This window comes from Phyllobates terribilis, unplaced genomic scaffold, assembly GCF_046119375.1.
Source record: "Phyllobates terribilis strain yellow unplaced genomic scaffold, ASM4611937v1 Scaffold_7__3_contigs__length_470593459, whole genome shotgun sequence".
Taxonomy (NCBI): domain Eukaryota; kingdom Metazoa; phylum Chordata; class Amphibia; order Anura; family Dendrobatidae; genus Phyllobates; species Phyllobates terribilis.
Genome location: NW_027362767.1, coordinates 400,568,384 through 400,587,350, shown reverse-complemented (window position 1 = coordinate 400,587,350; position 18,967 = coordinate 400,568,384). Strand labels below are relative to the sequence as shown.

At 45.9% G+C, this 18,967-nt stretch overlaps 2 protein-coding genes across 5 annotated transcripts in view; one reads left to right on the top strand and one right to left on the bottom strand.

The window, feature by feature from the left end:
* Window positions 1–1,920: 1,920 nt before the first annotated feature.
* On the bottom strand, window positions 1,921–17,224 carry BCKDHA (branched chain keto acid dehydrogenase E1 subunit alpha). The gene is made up of 9 exons (XM_073641605.1): window positions 16,971–17,224; window positions 12,945–13,121; window positions 12,721–12,807; window positions 9,444–9,552; window positions 9,207–9,368; window positions 8,354–8,560; window positions 6,855–6,996; window positions 6,530–6,701; window positions 1,921–2,446 (listed from the first exon to the last, which is right to left on the bottom strand). The coding sequence occupies exons 1-9, from the start codon at window positions 17,037–17,039 to the stop codon at window positions 2,276–2,278; spliced, it is 1,296 nt and encodes a 431-aa protein (XP_073497706.1). The 5' UTR covers window positions 17,040–17,224; the 3' UTR covers window positions 1,921–2,275.
* The window catches only part of EXOSC5 (exosome component 5), a 34,019-nt gene continuing 32,245 nt past the window's right edge, over window positions 17,194–18,967 (top strand). For 2 of the 4 annotated variants that reach the window (XM_073641608.1, XM_073641609.1), the window contains exon 1: window positions 17,194–17,348. In XM_073641608.1, coding sequence (XP_073497709.1) covers window positions 17,261–17,348 — 88 coding nt within the window. In that variant the 5' untranslated portion in view covers window positions 17,194–17,260. The remainder of the gene's footprint in view (window positions 17,349–18,967) is intronic. The other 2 variants (XM_073641606.1, XM_073641607.1) reach the window with 1 other exon arrangement.

Sequence of the window (18,967 nt, the reverse complement as noted above, 5' to 3'; positions counted from 1 at the left end):
CATTTTTAATTAAAGGTATTTGCTAATATTATTATTATACCTACTACATATTGGGATGGGACCTTGGAGAAGGGAATACCCCCTTTAAAATGACCACCAATGAGCGTCTCTTTACTGGCCTGTTAGGCCGACAAACATTTTAGACTTACAGAACCATCCCTACGCTCGTTCTGTGCCTGTACGATATCATCCTATCCGCTCCACATCACCTGTTTACACCGGACAATGCGCTGCTGATGATCAGGATTTTTAATGGCTGCATCGAAATCACCACACCAGCCGTACAAGCCTTTTGCTCATTCATTGATTGCCGGCCTGTTCATTTGGCCCGATACGAACGCTCATTCACCAACTATTGGTCACTCTTAGCGATGAGCGCAAGTGCCGGTTACTCGAGTTTGCTGAGGGTGCTCAGGTATGCACAGAGTATCGCAGGTGGTCGAGTGACATGTTTGAGTCCCCGCGGCTGTTAGACGGCCACAAGACATGTGGGGATTGTGTATATTGGGCACTGTTCACATCTACAGTGAAGGCTTTGTTAAGAGTATTCAGGTGTGAACGCAGAACCAAAGTACCTTGAAGGGAACCCGTCCCTAGATTTGTGCACCTTCACATACTAAATACTCCAGATATGTCAGAGCCCTGACAATGGATACTGCGTCTTTTATATTTTTGACATGCCACAAACCTCCCAAAATGTTATACCCCTTTCAGTTTTATCGCAGCCCTTGGAAGTAATGCAACGTGATAATGTGGCACTCGGACCAGAAAAGGTTGTGCACCCCTGTCCTAAACACAAGGTGTCTAATGACACTATGTTGGGTAAAAGGAGCACAAATCTAGCGACGGGTCCCTTTAAATACCTCTGGTGTGTACAGTGCCAGAAAGGGTCAGCACTCTCCGAATATCACTTCCACCATGAATAGGTATCGTCATTTGCTGTGCTATTAGTCCATCGTGTAGATCATGTCAGGGATTAATATGGCCACTTATCATACGAGACTGTCACACCGGACTCGTATAATCATCCGATCCATGGTCCAAGCCACACAAACCATTTCATTTTGGCCAGAGTATTTTTTTTTTTTTTTTGGAGGAATGGTGAAAACCCTCATTGTGTCTGGTATTACAACTCCGTACCGTTGAAGAAGTGAATGAGGTGGAGCTGGACTGCAATACCAAGCACAACCTATGACTTGGGGTGGCGCTGTTTCTGAAAGAAAGCAGCCATGTTTTTCACAGTGCACTCCTCCTATGCAAATAGAAATTAAGACATTTTATTTATTTATTCAACTAATATTTGTCAGCCAGTCCGCTTGTTCTTTTATGGTCCCCATGGAATACTTCAATGGGGACACAATTCTGAAACGTACCCTTTGCCGTCATTTGCTGCCGTGACATTATTGCAATAATGACCTCTAAATAAACTGATGTCAAGACAAGCTATGGAGGCGAAAAAGTAAGTACCCCCTATCCTATCTTCATTGTATATCCTTTTCCAATAGGTCTGATCTATAAAAGGCACTTGTAAATACAGGCAATTTTGCCATATGCGGATTAAAAAAAAATTTTCAGCTGTTCTTGAAATATCAATGCTTTTCTGTTTACAGATCGTTGCCTTGGAGACTGACCACCGCTGCTAGAGAGCTTGTAAGTGCTGGTTAGGATCGCTGGAGCGTGCAGTTACCTCCTAATCCTGCCTAGCTTCAGAGCAATAGACAGCAGTGGTGGTCGGTTTCCTTGGGAACAAACTAAACAAAAAAAAGTGTTCATATCTCAAGAACGGGTGCAAATTTTAACAAGCAGCAAATTGCAAGACGGCTTGTTTTTACAAGTACTATCTGCTGATAGCCATTCAATAAAGATGGGCATAGCTCTTTAAGGAGTAGAGATACCGCAATAATGCACTTAAAGACGATCTGATTCCCACAACCATGAGGCATTTATTCCCTGCAATGTCATACAGTTCCTCCGCCATTAGCGCTAGTGTTCTCGTCTTCTAGAATAAGTTACATCATTCTGACTATGTCGCTCTTCAGGCTCCGGCTGGGACCTTCCACCCCCAGTTCCAGATTATTTCTCGCTTTAAAACTCCCCTCTCTCAATTATTTACAGGTGTCTGCAGAAATCAGAAATGTATTTCAAAAAAATTAAAAACCCGGAATGAGCAGCTCTGAAGAGGAGCCCCCGCCGGAGTGTGCTGCTGCCTGTAACAGGAATCCTAGGGTCACCGCGTTCTCACGACCATGTCTCTGCTGCCCGGGGTGGGGCGCGGTTACTTTTCAAAGGTGTCCAAGGGGTAATGTTCCCCATAAACCTTTAGGTGTTTTCTCAAAGACTCCTCCTGTTTCTTCAGACGCGGCGGCTTCTCGGAATAGACGTCTGTGAACATGTGATCGATGCTGGGCTTCCGTTTTCGCTCTGCTGCTTCAAAAGCTTCCATGACCTGCAGAAAGAAACCGGTTGTGTTATATATATTCATTGCCAGGAGCCCGCACAGACCTCTTAGGGTAAGTTTTCCAAAAAAAGTGTTGAGGTTGAGATTTTATGCAGAAAAAAAATCTGTCTGTCAATTTAACGTCTCTCCTTGTGGAGGGTGACATGCCTGGCATGCTAGTGTAAGGAGACTTATAGGCCATGCAATGCTCCTCTGGGAAATTAAATATGCAAATTCAAAGAGGGAGAGTATTTGAACGCTACTGACAGCAATTGGAAATAGCAATCCTAAAAGTCAATATCGACCCTTTAATGAGCCTTGATACATGACTTTGGATAAAAGCCAAATCAGAATCTCAATTTGCAGACATGTGTTTCAGGGTGTTCACCCTACCTCAGGGTAAAAGCAGGAGATCTGATCTGGCTGTATGAGAGGCTCTGAAGCAGAGGTTAACCACTTAATGGCCCAGGGCATATTAGTACACCCCAGGCCATCACCCCCGGTTCAGCACGGGCTCCGGCGGTGAGCCCATAGTGAACCAGCACATGTCAGCTGACATCTGCCCGCAACAGCCGCCGGGTGGAATCACGATCCATGCGCGGATGTTAACGTGTTAAATGCCACTGTCAATCTCTGACAGCAGCATTTAACATCGCCGCGCCAGAAGCGCGTCACTTATCCCGCCCATCAGTGACCCCGTCACATGATCGCAGGTCACCGAAGGGTGGGCATGACAACCCTGGGTCTGCAGCAGACCCCAGTGGTTGTCATGTGAAGATCGCTATGAGCGCCACCTAGTAGTTGGCGCTCATCGCACAGTAGCATTTCTGCTGCATGCAGGGGACCTGCTCGTCCCCTGTATGTAGAAGAGGCGATCAGACAGTTGCTGCTTCTAGTCTCCTATGAAGACTATAGAATCAAGCAAAAAGTGTAAAAAATAAATAAATATTATATATATATATATATATATATATATATATATATATATATATATATATATATATATATATATATATTTAAATCACCCCCCTTTCACCCCATTCAAAATAAAAGAATAAAAAATAAACCCCACATACACATATTTGGAATCGCCGCGTTCAGAATCGCCCGATCAATATAAAAAAATAATCTGATCGGTAAACGGCGTAACGAGAAAAAAATTCCAAACGTCAGAATTGCGTTTTTTTGGTCGCCGCAACATTGCAATAACGGGCGATCAAAACATCGTATCTACCCCAAAATGGTATCAATCAAAATGTCAGCTCGGCGCGCAAAAAATAAGCCCTCACCCGGCCCCAGATCCCGAAAAATGGAGACGCTACGGGTCTCAGAAAATGGTGCCATTTTTTTTTTTTTTTAAAGCAAACTTTGGATTTTTTTTTTCACCACTTAAATAAAAAAGAACCTATACATGTTTGGTATCTACGAACTCATAATGACCTGGAGAATAATAATGGCAGGTCAGTTTTAGCATCCAGTGAACGTGAAAAGAAAAAAAAAATCAAAAAACAACTCTGGAATTGCATTTTTTTTTTTTTGCAATTTCACCGCACTTGGAATTTTTTTCCCGTTTTCCAGTACACGATATGGTAAAACAAGTAATGCCGTTTAAAAGTACAACTCGTCCCGCAAAAAATAAGCCCTCACATGGCCATATTGACCAAAAAATAAAAACGCTATGGCTCTTGGAACAAGGGGAGCAAAAAAACAAAAACGGAAAATCCCAAGGTCGCGAAGGGGTTAAAATTTGTGGCATTTCCACAGCCAAATCTGCCTCTTTTGGATTTGCTGTGGATTTTCTGACACCTGTGGATAAACCCTTAGGCTAAGTGTCCACAATGCAGAAATGCTGCAGATTTTTTCCACATCTCCCTGGCAGGAAAAACGCATGTGGATTGTACATGCGTTTTTCCCGCCAGGTAGAAGCGTTTGTCAAGCGTTTTTGCATGCGGTTATCAAGCGCTTTTCCAAGCGATTTTAGCATCACTTGGAAAGTGCTTGACAACTTGGTCACACTATATAAATCCATGCAAACGACATGGATTTATATAGTGTGACCAACTTAATAGTTAAAAAAACAAAAAAAAGAATAAAAATGGTAAAAAAATAAAGATTATACTTACCTTCTGATGGCCCCCAATCTTCTCTCCGCTGCGTCCGGTCTCTTGTACTGCTCACGGTGGTGTAAAAGGACCTTTCATGACGTCAATTAGTCATGTGACCGCCGATGTCAGTGGTTGTGTGACCTGTCACATGGCTAAATAACGTCACCGCAGGTCCTTTTAGACCACCGCGAGCAGTACAAGAGACCAGACGCAGCGGAGAAAAGACCGGGGGCCATCAGAAGGTAAGTATAATATTTTAAATTTTTTTTTTTTTTTTTTTTTTTTTTTTTTTTTTTTTACAGGTACCATGGTACCCAGGTCTGGATGAGAGTCTCCTCTTCTCCAGACCCAGGTACCATCCACACATTGAACAGTGTGATATCCGCGTGTGCAGATGTACTCATGCGGATATTAAGCGATTCAATGCAAGTCAATGGCGGCAATTAAGCTGCGTGTCCGCAAAATTAATGGACATGCTGCGTATTTTTCCGCAATGATACACACAGCACATGCGGATTATCATTGGGGACCATGGGGCACGTATTACCAAGCATTTTCGCAGCGGGAATTCCTTGGCAAAAACGCTTGAAAAACGCATAGTGGGCACGCAGCCTTAAAAGGGGGTTGTCTCAAGTTCTTGAATGGGTAAAATTACTTGTAAAAAAACATAAAAAAAAAAGCAACTTTGCCTTTTACGTCCTAACAAAAATCCTCTCTGCCATCTCAATGAGGCCTGTTACCTAAAAAATGGAGTTTGCGCCGCTAGCAGACTCAATCCTGTATAGTCTACTCGCACAGCTCTGAAGCTGGCAGGATCACTGGGTACAACCAGGCTCAGTGCCCCTGCATCCCCTTCCTGCGGCCGCCTCGGTGAGCCCCCGCGCCTGTCCCCGCGGCGAGCCCCCGACCCTCTCCCCGCGGCCGCCTCGGCGAGCCCCCGACCCTCTCCCCGCGGCCGCCTCGGCAAGCCCGCGCTTCTGCTAGCAGTCAGTTTGGACCAAGCGTTGTGACTATGCCGCCGATCTGATATTTTCAGAAACACACCGCCCCTTACTAATTAGGAGGCAGAAGAGTTTTGCGCTCCTAAAGATTCAACATGAGAAAACCCCTGTAAGGGTCAGGGCTGCTTCCAAACACATACAATGAGTTGCTTGCAATCTTGTGACACAGCCACTTAATAATTAAAATCAAGTATTAATGCTATAAAAAGTCTGCGTATAGAGAATGGGTCACCTGGCTTCACCTCTGGCTAGCAGGCCAATGCTGCGGCCATTTACCCGAGCGCTGCCTGCACTGTACAGCCGGCACCTGTAGGTGACGGCGCCTGAATGTCTTCTATACTCACAGAGGATTTTACAAGCTGACGAAATCTATCAGTGTGAACCGCTGCAGGGGCTCTAGTAATGATCCCTGGTCTGGAAATGCAGATACACTGGTATGTCCAGTACAGGACGTGAGGGGCAGTACACAGGACACAAGGGCTCCCTTTTGGACGCCAATGGGAAGGTGGGAGCTAGTTGGTGCAATTATGCCAGTTTGTTTTAAGAATATGTGCTAACTTAATGGGCTAGTCCCCAAAAAATCAAGTTATCCCTTTCCACACGATAAAAGATAACTTGCTGATTGCGAAGGGTCCCCACCTATACCAGTTATGTTCTGAATGGAGATGAGGTGCACGTGCGGCCACAGCTCCTTTTATTGTCTATGGGATTGCCGAGTACGGCGCTCGGCTATCTGTCACTATAATCAATGAGCTGAGCGGAGGTCGCACATGTGCTCCTCTGCTCCATCCAGGGCGAGCCCTGTTTTGAGTATCCAAGTGGCCTGACCCCCAGCGGATCAGCAAGCTATTCCCTATGCCATCACAGAAATGGGGATTACAAATACACGGACTCGGCCATCACCACCGCCACATGTTCAGGAGCATGGTAAACCGCAGAGAGAAAGAGCCCTGTGCAGTAAAGATGCGGCTCAGAACCGGCCTCACCATCTTCCGTGACTTCTTCCTCCACACTTTCTCCTTATCACTGTCCCACCAGCCCTTGTGCATCATGTAGAAATGAAGGCGAGAAATGGGGTGGTCCTCCTTGTCCCAGTAATTGACCTCATCTACAGAGCGGTAGGCCGAGCTGTCATCGCTGGTGCTGTGGTGTCCGATCCTTCAAGAATCATATTGAGAATTATTCAGTATCAGGTAGTGCAGGGATGAGCCCCCATATACATCCCACAAGCCCCTGCCCCGCCCCCCCGCATACCATCCCCACACATCCCGCGAGCCCCCTCCCTCATACATCCACGAGCCCCCTCCGTACCTGTAGGTCATGGCTTCTATGAGGAACGGCTGGTTATACGTCACTGCCCGTCGTCTGGCCTCTTTGGTGGCGTTGTACACAGCAAAGACATCATTACCGTCCACTCGAATCGACATGATCCCGTAACCAGGACCTCGGGCAACTGAGAACAGATAATAGCACAACTAATGGTGGTCTTACCAATTACCTGCCATATTAAGGGCCGAACAATAACACCATCGAGAGAAGCTTAAGATATGAAGGTGCAAAAGAAACTACCCCGGCCTGGTCCTCGTTCAACCATAGTGCGGCCACATCTAAGTGTCAATATTCCAAGACGACCTGAGGATTCAACGACCTGAACTTACAGCGTTATAGACCCCTGTGGTGCCGTTAGATCTACAATTGGGCTGGAATTAAAAGCCCATAATATAGATGCAAAAATGCGACCACATTACAGCTGTCTGAATGAAGCCTTAAAGGGAGAGCGTCAGTCCAACTGACAGTATATCGTAAGCACATCGCCTGGTAGGGAACACAGCCCCTATACAAATCACACCTTTTGGGCTTTAATTGCTGGCTCCATTCTGAAGAAACTGATCTTTAATCAAATTTGCTAATTAGGGTGATTGTTGCACCCTGGGTGTGGTCAAGAGGCCCCATCCACTGGTTTTGAATGTCCCCGCCTCCCTCAGTGGTGATTGACAGCACTGGTTTGCTTAGAGCAAGCACTGTTTGAAGAGAAGCTCAAGTAATCCAGCCCTGTCAATCACCAGTGAAAGAGGTGGAAACATGCAGAACTAGTGGCCACACCCAGGGCGCACCAGCGCCTCTTGGCCACACCCAGGGCGCACCAGCGCCTCTTGGCCACACCCAGGGCGCACCAGCGCCTCTTGGCCACACCCAGGGCGCACCAGCGCCTCTTGGCCACACCCAGGGCGCACCAGCGCCTCTTGGCCACACCCAGGGCACCACAATTATCAGATATGATTGAACTCGTTTCTAAAGAAGGGAGCAGTGATTAGATCACTAAAGGTGCAATCTTCTCTACAAAGCTCAGTGCATACAATCAGTTTGGGCTGACACATTCCCTTTAAAGATTTTTTTCCCCACCAACATCCACAAGAAAGGACAGTAAAATGTCAAAATGAGAAGTGGTCACACTCCATTCACCCTCTATGGGACTGTTTTATCTCTGATAGACTCAAAAAAATGACAACATTTTAGAGGCCTGATTTTGTGACTGCTAGGACTTTGCAGCGCTGTTACATGGAGCCCTATGCACTCGTGTGCTGTCGTACAGGCTTTTGTGCTTTGCTTTGTTTCAGGCTTCATCTTGTACTTTGAGTTTTACACTTCAGCTTGAAGCGAAAGCGAAAACTATCAAAGACGCTCCATAAAGAAAACAACAAAAAAAAAATGTAGAATGTGATAAAGGAAAGAAAATAAATGATACTTATCTGGAAAAGCGCTGACCTGTCCTGCAATTTATTACAACTGTGAAAAAGCCCCGCACTCACCGATGCCGTCCCCGCGGTACTGCTCAGAGGTCGGAGTGGATATGGCGTAGCCGTTGTTCCTGCAGAAGAACAGCACGGGACACTCTAATGTGGCGGAGAAGTTAAAAGCGGCATGGGCGTCCCCTTCACTTGCGGCACCTTCGCCAAAATAGCAGATGACAACACGGTTGGCATTTTCCCGTTTCAAAGCATAGGCAGCACCCACAGCTTAAAGAGAAAAACAAGAGACATATTGTCTAGGTGAATCCACCTGGAAAAGACGCAGCGTGCCCACAGCTTTATAGTGGAAATTGTCGCTCCTTCTCTGGGGAGTTTTAGGTTTACTAAAGAGGTTTTGAAGTGTTCTAGAAGATTTATTTTTTGCAGCCTTTTAATTGCCACTTAATCAAATAAGGGTTAGACGGATCTGCATTTTAGGATTTATTCCAGCCAGTGATGTAATAACTAGAGTGGGTGCAAGTTGATTTACAGGACCCAGTCTTTGTTCCATGGCCGTTGAATGCTCTTGTCTCCTTCCATCCAGAATCCATGGCTCTTCTTCTAAATAGCCGGCCTGGTACAACGTCCCGTCCGTCGTGCCGCAATAATGACATCACGCCAGGTCGACTAAATAAAAGAAAATCAATTGATTCCGGGAAAGAAGAGGTGGATCGTCCAATGGCCACAGATTACTGACCCCGCTGCCGGACTAGGTCTTGCGGATCAATACGCACCAACTCCATCAATGGCCTGTGTGGTGGTCGATGAAGAAATGGCAGCGAGGGGACGGATGCAACTCAGGCGATGGCAGAAATACACCTATAACAAGATGTGATGAAAGGGAAATCAGAGGGAAAGCTTTGCGGATATTTACCTTGTGGTATCTGTGTTGCTAATGGTGATGAAATGGTCACGAAGTTCCGATCTTTGCAGCCATAGTGGACAGGCATCTGTCTTCCTTTGCCAGGATCGGAGGCATTACTGTAGCACTGCGCCATGAACAGATCTAGAGGATATCCCCTGTACATCAGGACCCCTGGAGAAAACACAGAAGCACGTTAGCGGCTCACAGAGTGCACACGGCGTGTATAGCAGGGGGTCGGCCTCTCACCTGCCTCCCGATACTGCCCAAAAACCAGATCTGTGTCTTGAAGGGCGGCTACACTGCCCACGTGGGTGCCCTCCTCTCCGTAGTTGGTCATATAGAAAGAAATTCTCCCCTGTGAGAGTAAAGATCAGTTAGGAGGTCAGCGTTAAGTTGTGGGGTCATCGACCACACGGTGTAATCTGCCATATAGTCTGTGCGGACCCAGAGACTGCGCTCCATACAGAAGAATTATGCAATCTAGCTCTCCTCCAGAAGGAAGAAGACGACGGCCCCCGGTGCCACTTGTAGTAAGTGCCCTGTAAAGTCCATGTCCGACCCATAATAGGGGTTTGAAAAATGCAGGGCCGCATCTCGCCCCAGATAGCAGCCACAGTTTGCCCTAAGGAACGGAACCAGCCGGAGCACATGGACCGAAAATACACCCGCCCAATCATGATTGTCTGATTTGGGATACATCTTATGTGCACAGCATCAGGCGATGCTCTAAAACTATTTATTTTAATAGTAAAAGGAGCAGAAGATGCTGGGGCACAGGAGAAAGAAAACCCTGCTGTGCAGCCAGGGGGCAACATGTCCCCTGTTACTGGGGCCAATATACCAACCCCAGTTACATGGGATATAAGAAGGAAATACAAATATTTTGATATTTAAAAGCCCCCCCCCCCACAAAAGGTATTTCATGACCATATGGGAGACAGCATAATGTGTAATATAAAAAAAAAAAGAATAGTAATAAAAAAAATAAACAAAAAAAAGCCACTGGCAATCCAAATCACTGTTACTAGTCCCACTCCCAAAAAAAAAGGTGTCCAATATTACAAAAAATATGTGTTACAGAATAGAGAACAAATTTTTAAATGCGTCTTACTGGTCCTAAAAAAAATGGGAAAAAAAGACAGCCACTCATTTCCCTACAGATATCAGCAAAGAAAACAAAACGACAGTGGCATAAAAATGTATTGTGAAAAAAAAAAAAAAAAAAAAAATTACTTTGATATCGACACAAAAAGAATTTTTAGAGCTCTTTATACCGCATGGATGAAAAAAAACAAAACAAAAATAAAACAAAAACACAAAAATGTGCCTGGTCAGGGGTAAATGACCCGATTTTGAGCTGGTTAAACTAGTGCATTACAAGGTGTAGTTAGCATACAAGGGGTTAGGGTTGCAACAACAGGGGGCATGGGTGAGGTTTAAGCAAAAGAGCAACCTTTAGAAATGTATTTATTTATTTTTTTATTGGGGGAGGTAGTGATCCTGAGAACTCTGCAATGCCTGAATAAAGCGGAGGTGGGTGGACATGCTGAACCTCAGCTCCATCCATTGGAAATAGTAGAGATCGGCACTCCGCTTCTCCAGAAGTGCATAGACAACGAATAGATCGGAGGTTGAACATACGTACAGTACAGACCAAACGTTTGGACACACCTTCTCATTTAAAGATTTTTTCTGTATTTTCATGACTATGAAAATTGTACATTCACACTGAAGGCATCAAAACTATGAATTCACACATGTGGAATTATATACTTAACAAAAAAGTGTGAAACAACTAAAAATATGTCTTATATTCTAGGTTCTTCAAAGTAGCCACCTTTTGCTTTGATGACTGCTTTGCACACTCTTGGCATTCTCTTGATGAGCTTCAAGAGGTAGTCACCGGAAATGGTCTTCCAACAATCTTGAAGGAGTTCCCAGAGATGCTTAGCACTTGTTGGCCCTTTTGCCTTCACTCTGCGGTCCAGCTCACCCCAAACCATCTCGATTGGGTTCAGGTCTGGTGACTGTGGAGGCCAGGTCATCTGACGTAGCACCCCATCACTCTCCTTCTTGGTCAAATAGCCCTTACACAGCCTGGAGGTGTGTTTGGGGTCATTGTCCTGTTGAAAAATAAATGATGATCCAACTAAACGCAAACCGGATGGAATAGCATGCCACTGCAAGATGCTGTGGTAGCCATGCTGGTTCAGTATGCCTTCAATTTTGAATAAATCCCCAACAGTGTCACCAGCAAAGCACCCCCACACCATCACACCTCCTCCTCCATGCTTCACGGTGGGAACCAGGCATGTAGAGTCCATCCGTTCACCTTTTCTGCGTCGCACAAAGACAAGGTGGTTGGAACCAAACATCTCAAATTTGGACTCATCAGACCAAAGCACAGATTTCCACTGGTCTAATGTCCATTCCTTGTGTTCTTTAGCCCAAACAAGTCTCTTCTGCTTGTTGCCTGTCCTTAGCAGTGGTTTCCTAGCAGCTATTTTACCATGAAGGCCTGCTGCACAAAGTCTCCTCTTAACAGTTGTTGTAGAGATGTGTCTGCTGCTAGAACTCTGTGTGGCGTTGACCTGGTCTCTAATCTGAGCTGCTGTTAACTTGCGATTTCTGAGGCTGGTGACTCGGATAAACTTATCCTCAGAAGCAGAGGTGACTCTTGGTCTTCCTTTCCTGGGGCGGTCCTCATGTGAGCCAGTTTCTTTGTAGCGCTTGATGGTTTTTGCAACTGCACTTGGGGACACAGTCAAAGTTTGCCCAATTTTTTGCACTGACTGACCTTCATTTCTTAAAGTAATGATGGCCACTCGTTTTTCTTTACTTAGAATTTGTATTATGGCAAGAAAAAAGCAGCTAACAGTCTATTCAGTAGGACTATCAGCTGTGTATCCACCAGACTTCTGCACAACACAACTGATGGTCCCAACCCCATTTATAAGGCAAGAAATCCCACTTATTAAACCTGACAGGGCACACCTGTGAAGTGAAAACCATTTCCGGTGACTACCTCTTGAAGCTCATCAAGAGAATGCCAAGAGTGTGCAAAGCAGTCATCAAAGCAAAAGGTGGCTACTTTGAAGAACCTAGAATATAAGACATATTTTCAGCTGTTTCACACTTTTTTTGTTTAGTATATAATTCCACATGTGGTAATTCATAGCTTTGATGCCTTCAGTGTGAATGTACAATTTTCATAGTCATGAAAATACAGAAAAATCTTTAAATGAGAAGGTGTGTCCAAACTTTTGGTCTGTACTGTACCTCTGCTCTATTCTCGGGAGGAGAGTTGGAGATCCCAGCGCTAAGACCCCCAGTGATCAGTAGGTGGTCAACCTTTCAATTCTGGGAATAATCCTTTAATGATAGACACCCAAAAGGGGGTACTAGAGAGTTTAGGAAAACTTTACATACTTTTTCATTGAGGACCATTGTCTAGAAGATTCCTTACACCGCAAGTAAAACCAGCACCCTCCAAGATCTCTACAAATAAACCCCAATCACCCACCTGTCTCTGAGACTCGTACATGATCCTATCCATGGTGTTCAGCAGCGTCATGGTCTCATAAAACTTCAGGACGGTCTCCTTAGGAATCTACAAGACAATGAATACATACAATGCCCGTACATGGTCTGTGGCTCGTATTTCTAAAACATCTTATTTTATATGTTATATCTTAGAATTAAAGGGCACAAACAACACTGACCGGCAGCACGAGACAGGGGACTTACATTGGGGTCTTCACTGGGGTTGACTATCTGCCCCTGACGGTCCATCACCCTGTAGATGGGGATCCCAGAGATGACATTCGGCTGGATGAACTCCAATGTGTCCACAAAGTCGGCGGAAGCTCCGGGGAACTGAGGCTTTTCTTCCAATGGTGTGAACTCGCTGCAAGAGCGGACTGCCTGGAAGACGGAAGCACAGAGAGGTCACAACCTGCCCGAGCAAACGTGACCGCGACAACACATCTAGATTTTATTGCCTTTCCTCCTGAATTTTTTCCACGTAACAGGTTCTCTTAAACGCACTTGGGGGTGGAATACAAATTTTTTTTTTTTCGCAATAGTGTCTTAAACATTTTGCATCGTTTGGCTTTTACACCCTCTCTGTCTCCCCACACATTCATCTGGGATGGGATAGTCAAAAGAGGAGCTCAGAAGAAGACAGATAAGACAAACTTCCCATCAGACCGTTAGAACGAGCTCACTGATGGATTCTCAGTTAACTCATTCTGATTACATTCAGACTACAGAAGGCAAACGGTGCAACATTTTTTTATTTATTTATTTTTAATTAAAACACAATTGCAATAAATATATTTTTAACCTTAAATGCATACATTTAAGTAGAGAAAAAAAAATGTCCCCAAAAGGTGGACAACCCCTTTAATTAGCATTTTGCAATGTTCTGAATCTCTGGGTGCTGAGATTTGCCACAAAGGAGCTTTGGTTGTTCTTTATATCTTCCAGGTGTTATCGGAAGACAAAGACGGACGTCTTCAGTAAATCGCCATAACAAGGGTGGGATCAGAACCTTCAAGACCCCACTGTGCTCACATACAGACGGCCCTGTTTGACTACGGCCGAGCTGCAGTTCTGGCTGGGGGTCCGCTGTACAAAGGCGAACAAAGCAGTGAATCATCAAGATCGGAGGGGATAATGAGGTCGGACCCCACTAATTATAAAGCAATCACTTTCTGGTATGTTAGGTCCTCCCTGTAAGGAAGGTCGTAGTCATCACACTGTGCAGCATTACTGTGTATGGAGGCCGGGGATCAGGAATTGTAAGTCCTCACGCCCCTCTGTGAGCAGCCAATCAGCAAGGAGATCTGCGGCGAGCCTCCTTATCAGTCACTGACCTTCCCCAGAGAGCCGGCAGCTGTAGCACACAATGTCACCCTGTGCCTGCCGCCCAGACGGGCACATGCAACACCACAATGCGTAAGAGGACGCACTACAACCCTCAGCCTGCAAACGTCTTCTAGGAACTAGGCGGGAGATTCTGGATCAGCAACCAAAAAAAAAAGGATGTGCACCCTAGATGTGGTCCAGATGACCTATCAGAAGGCTGGAGTCCTCCAGAACTGTCCAAGACCAATCCTAGGGCCCGATCCATTATTGCATTTACACTTTGTGCAGTTTTTTTGCTTCTCACTCTTTTAATTTGAGTCTATTGTATATTATCTGCTCACCTGGTTTTTATATTTTTTTAATATTCGTAATTGTGGCCGAGTTTTGGGTTTTCCCTCTGCTCTGGGCTGATCCGATTTTCCCCGGGTTGATTTCATTTACTGGACGTTAGATTTTTTTTTTTTTTTTTTTGCACAAAGTTTGTGACATTTTAGCAAATCAAAGTTGCAAAAATAAAAGTTCAAAGAAAAAATTTGAGTTTTTTGTTTTGTTCTACATATCATAAACCGCATGCACCGTTTTGGTACAAAAAAAGTTATTTATTTTTTAAAAAAGGAAAAATTAAATGACGCAAGACAAAAATAACAAAAGTGATTTCAAAGAAAGAAGCAACTGATGAATCCTAAAGTTTTATCACACAAGTCCCAGAGGGTGTATGCATTTGTGTCTGACTTTTGTGTAGATCTTGTGGAGACCCCCCCCTGACCCCATCCCCCCTACCCATATAATGAGTTGTACAGGTAAAGCAGGTAAATGAGCTTTTCTAAACTGTTTCTAGGTGGCTGTTGTATAAGACAATAACAGAACCAACAAGGAGCTTTGAACTAGGAGATCCCCATCACCCAAAGCCATCGATATCAGATCGGTGAGGGGCTGACATCAAACACCCACACTAATACAGTGCGCAGCAGCTGCTGCAGAACAGCTTCCGGAGGACGAGCGAATCAATTCTAAACGGATTCATTTCTTTTAGAATTTTCCAAAATTTGCAGATTCTCTCATCTCTACTTGGATCTGATCTAAGCATGGGGCAAATATCAACTGATCGGTGGTGGTACCGGTTGTCGGACCCCCACCAGTCTGATATCACAGACCCTACTCTTATTAATATAAGAGCAGTGGAGAATCATCTATTTGGGTAGTCAGGAGCCCCCTATAAACATCAGATGGTTGGATGAAAATTTTGTGGGGTTGATTGACTTTTAGCTGATCTGTATGGGGGCGTTTGGCCACAGTCACGACAGATCGTCGATATACAAGCACTACTACCCCTTTTCCACATGGTGACACCACTGCTGTGGGCATCAGTCCTTGCAGGGGCAAGAAATGCATTTCAGAGCTAAATTCTACCCCCTGGTTACAGATGGGGCATTATATGCAGTTTATTCTGCCCTCCTGGTTACAGATGGGGCATTATATGCAGTGTATTCTGCCCTCCTGGTTACAGATGGGGCATTATATGCAGTTTATTCTGCCCTCCTGGTTACAGATGGGGCATTATATGCAGTTTATTCTGCCCTCCTGGTTACAGATGGGGCATTATATGCAGTTTATTCTGCCCTCCTGGTTACAGATGGGGCATTATATGCAGTTTATTCTGCCCTCCTGGTTACAGATGGGGCATTATATGCAGTTTATTCTGCCCTCCTGGTTACAGATGGGGCATTATATGCAGTTTATTCTGCCCTCCTGGTTACAGATGGGGCATTATATGCAGTTTATTCTGCCCTCCTGGTTACAGATGGGGCATTATATGCAGTTTATTCTGCCCTCCTGGTTACAGATGGGGCATTATATGCAGTTTATTCTGCCCTCCTGGTTACAGATGGGGCATTATGGGCAGTTTATTCTGCCCTCCTGGTTACAGATGGGGCATTATGGGCAGTTTATTCTGCCCCCCTGGTTACAGATGGGGCATTATGGGCAGTGTATTCTGCCCCCCTGGTTACAGATGGGGCATTATGGGCAGTGTATTCTGCCCCCCTGGTTACAGATGGGGCATTATGGGCAGTGTATTCTGCCCCCCTGGTTACAGATGGGGCATTATGGGCAGTGTATTCTGCCCCCCTGGTTACAGATGGGGCATTATGGGCAGTGTATTCTGCCCCCCTGGTTACAGATGGGGCATTATGGGCAGTGTATTCTGCCCCCCTGGTTACAGATGGGGCATTATGGGCAGTGTATTCTGCCCCCCTGGTTACAGATGGGGCATTATGGGCAGTGTATTCTGCCCCCCTGGTTACAGATGGGGCATTATGGGCAGTGTATTCTGCCCCCCTGGTTACAGATGGGGCATTATGGGCAGTGTATTCTGCCCCCCTGGTTACAGATGGGGCATTATGGGCAGTGTATTCTGCCCCCCTGGTTACAGATGGGGCATTATGGGCAGTGTATTCTGCCCCCCTGGTTACAGATGGGGCATTATGGGCAGTGTATTCTGCCCCCCTGGTTACAGATGGGGCATTATGGGCAGTGTATTCTGCCCCCCTGGTTACAGATGGGGCATTATGGGCAGTGCATTCTGCCCCCCTTGTTACAGATGGGGCATTATGGGCAGTGCATTCTGCCCCCCTGGTTACAGATGGGGCATTATGGGCAGTGCATTCTGCCCCCCTTGTTACAGATGGGGCATTATGGGCAGTGCATTCTGCCCCCCTTGTTACAGATGGGGCATTATGGGCAGTGTATTCTGCCCCCCTGGTTACAGATGGGGCATTATGGGCAGTGTATTCTGCCCCCCTGGTTACAGATGGGACATTTTTGCCACAAGTAATAGTAATAAAGCCCCTGCACACCAGCAGAGACAAGTCCTGGGCTCAGGAGCAGCTCAGCGGCTCTGCTTACCTGTCTGCCCCCGGTTACCCTCCATCCAGCAGCAGCTCGCAGCCTCCACAACGTCCTCAGCGCCGCCATCTTTTTCCCAGACTGCCCCTCTTGTCGCCTGATTTGGCCTCAGGTCCCCATCCCTGCCAGAGAACCAATGCTCAGTCCTGACCTCAGCAAACATCCCAGCAGGTGACCCCCGCCCAGCCGGGAACACCACGACCGTCACACTCCATAACCGGCAGTAAGCAGGGCAGCCCCGCGCAGAACCCCGGAAGCGGAAGTGTCCAGCACGTGGTGTTTTTGGAAGCATGATGGAGACGCTTGCGGGCTTGAGGGAGATCGCCTGTGAGCAGAGCCCGCTGAGTAGGCCGGATGGCTCCGCTACGTTCGTGCAGGGTAATAATAATAGAAATGTATCGATGTCTGTGAATAACTGCCCAACATGCATAGCGGAAAGAAGTGGAGGCGTGGCCTATAAACAACCCATCAGGTTCCAGCTTACATCTTTGCCCTGCAGATTAAAATGTGAAAGCAGCGATCTGATTGGTTTCTATGACCTGTTTTGTCTTTATATCAGAATAGGCTTGTCCTGTGGCAACTAATCGGATTTCAGTTTTCGTCAATTGGAAAAGGAAAGTAGAGATATGATTGGTTGCTTTCACAAATTGAATTAATGGAGGCGTGGTCTATAGCAACCAATTGGATTTCAGCTTCTTTCTTTGCAGCACAGAGTGAAATGTTAAAGCTGCCGTCTGATTGGTTGCTATGATTCCTGTCTTTTTCATTAGGCCCAGTAGTTACATGAAGAGTGAGCTGTACACACACATTTCTGTGTCATAGAAAATGCCCTGAGCTTTATCTAAGAGGCCTGAATGTGATGAGTTGTCCTGCTGTCCCCGGAGGCCGGGACCATGTCCAGACGTCAGCTGCATCTGTGTCTGCAGAACATAGATGGAGCGGCGAGCAAGGGATTTTGGTTTGAAGGCCTGAGATCATGCTCTCAACCCAAGTGTAACAGTGCACTATAGTGCGGTCTACCACAGCCCACCCTGACAGGAGACGGAGCCCCAATAACCCATCCCCCGTCCCTGTGTGCCACAAAGCCACAGCGAGGGTCAGGGATCGGTAGTGTCTCCTTGCTGAAACTAAGAGAAGTGCTAGTCGTGCTCCTGGCATCCACCTGGGCGGCCATCACAGGGTAACCCGGAGCCCAGCCGAGGCACATCCTTTCCAGGAAGGAAGCGGAACCTGATGGCCACACAACGAAAATGAATAGTTGAAGGTGTTCATTGCATAAAGACTGTCCGCACCTCCCGCAGGAAAATTATAAAATTCCCCCATCTGAGCCAGAAGCCCTGGATTAAGGGTCAGTGCTTAAAATGAGCAGAAGTTAGACGTGCAACGCAATGTGCCATGAAACAAGTGTGGTTCTGCCCCCAGTGGGTCCAGGCACCCCAGGGTCACAAGTCCTGAGGCACTTCACACCTCCAGCTTTCAAACTTACCTGACCCCATGGCTTTAATCCTGGGGGTCCGATCTCCTAGCGTATAACTACAGTGGGTACGGAAAGTATTCAGACCCCTTTAAATTTTTCACTCTTTGTTTTATTGCAGCCATTTGGTAAATTCTAAAAAGTTCATTTTTTTTCTCATTAAAGTACACTCTGCACCCCATCTTCACTGAAAAAAACAGAAATGTAGAAATTTTTGCAAATTTATTAAAAAAGGAAAACTGAAATATCACATGGTCTTAAGTATTCAGATCCTTTGCTCAGACACTCATATTTAAGTCACATGCTGTCCATTTCCTTGTGATCCTCCTTGAGATGGTTCTACTCCTTCATTGGAGTCCAGCTGTGTTTAATTAAACTGATAGGACTTGATTTGGAAAGGCACACACCTGTCTATATAAGACCTCACAGCTCACAGTGCATGTCAGACCAAATGAGAATCATGAGCGCAAAGCAACTGCCCAAGGAGCTCAGAGACAGAATTGTGGCAAGGCACAGATCTGGT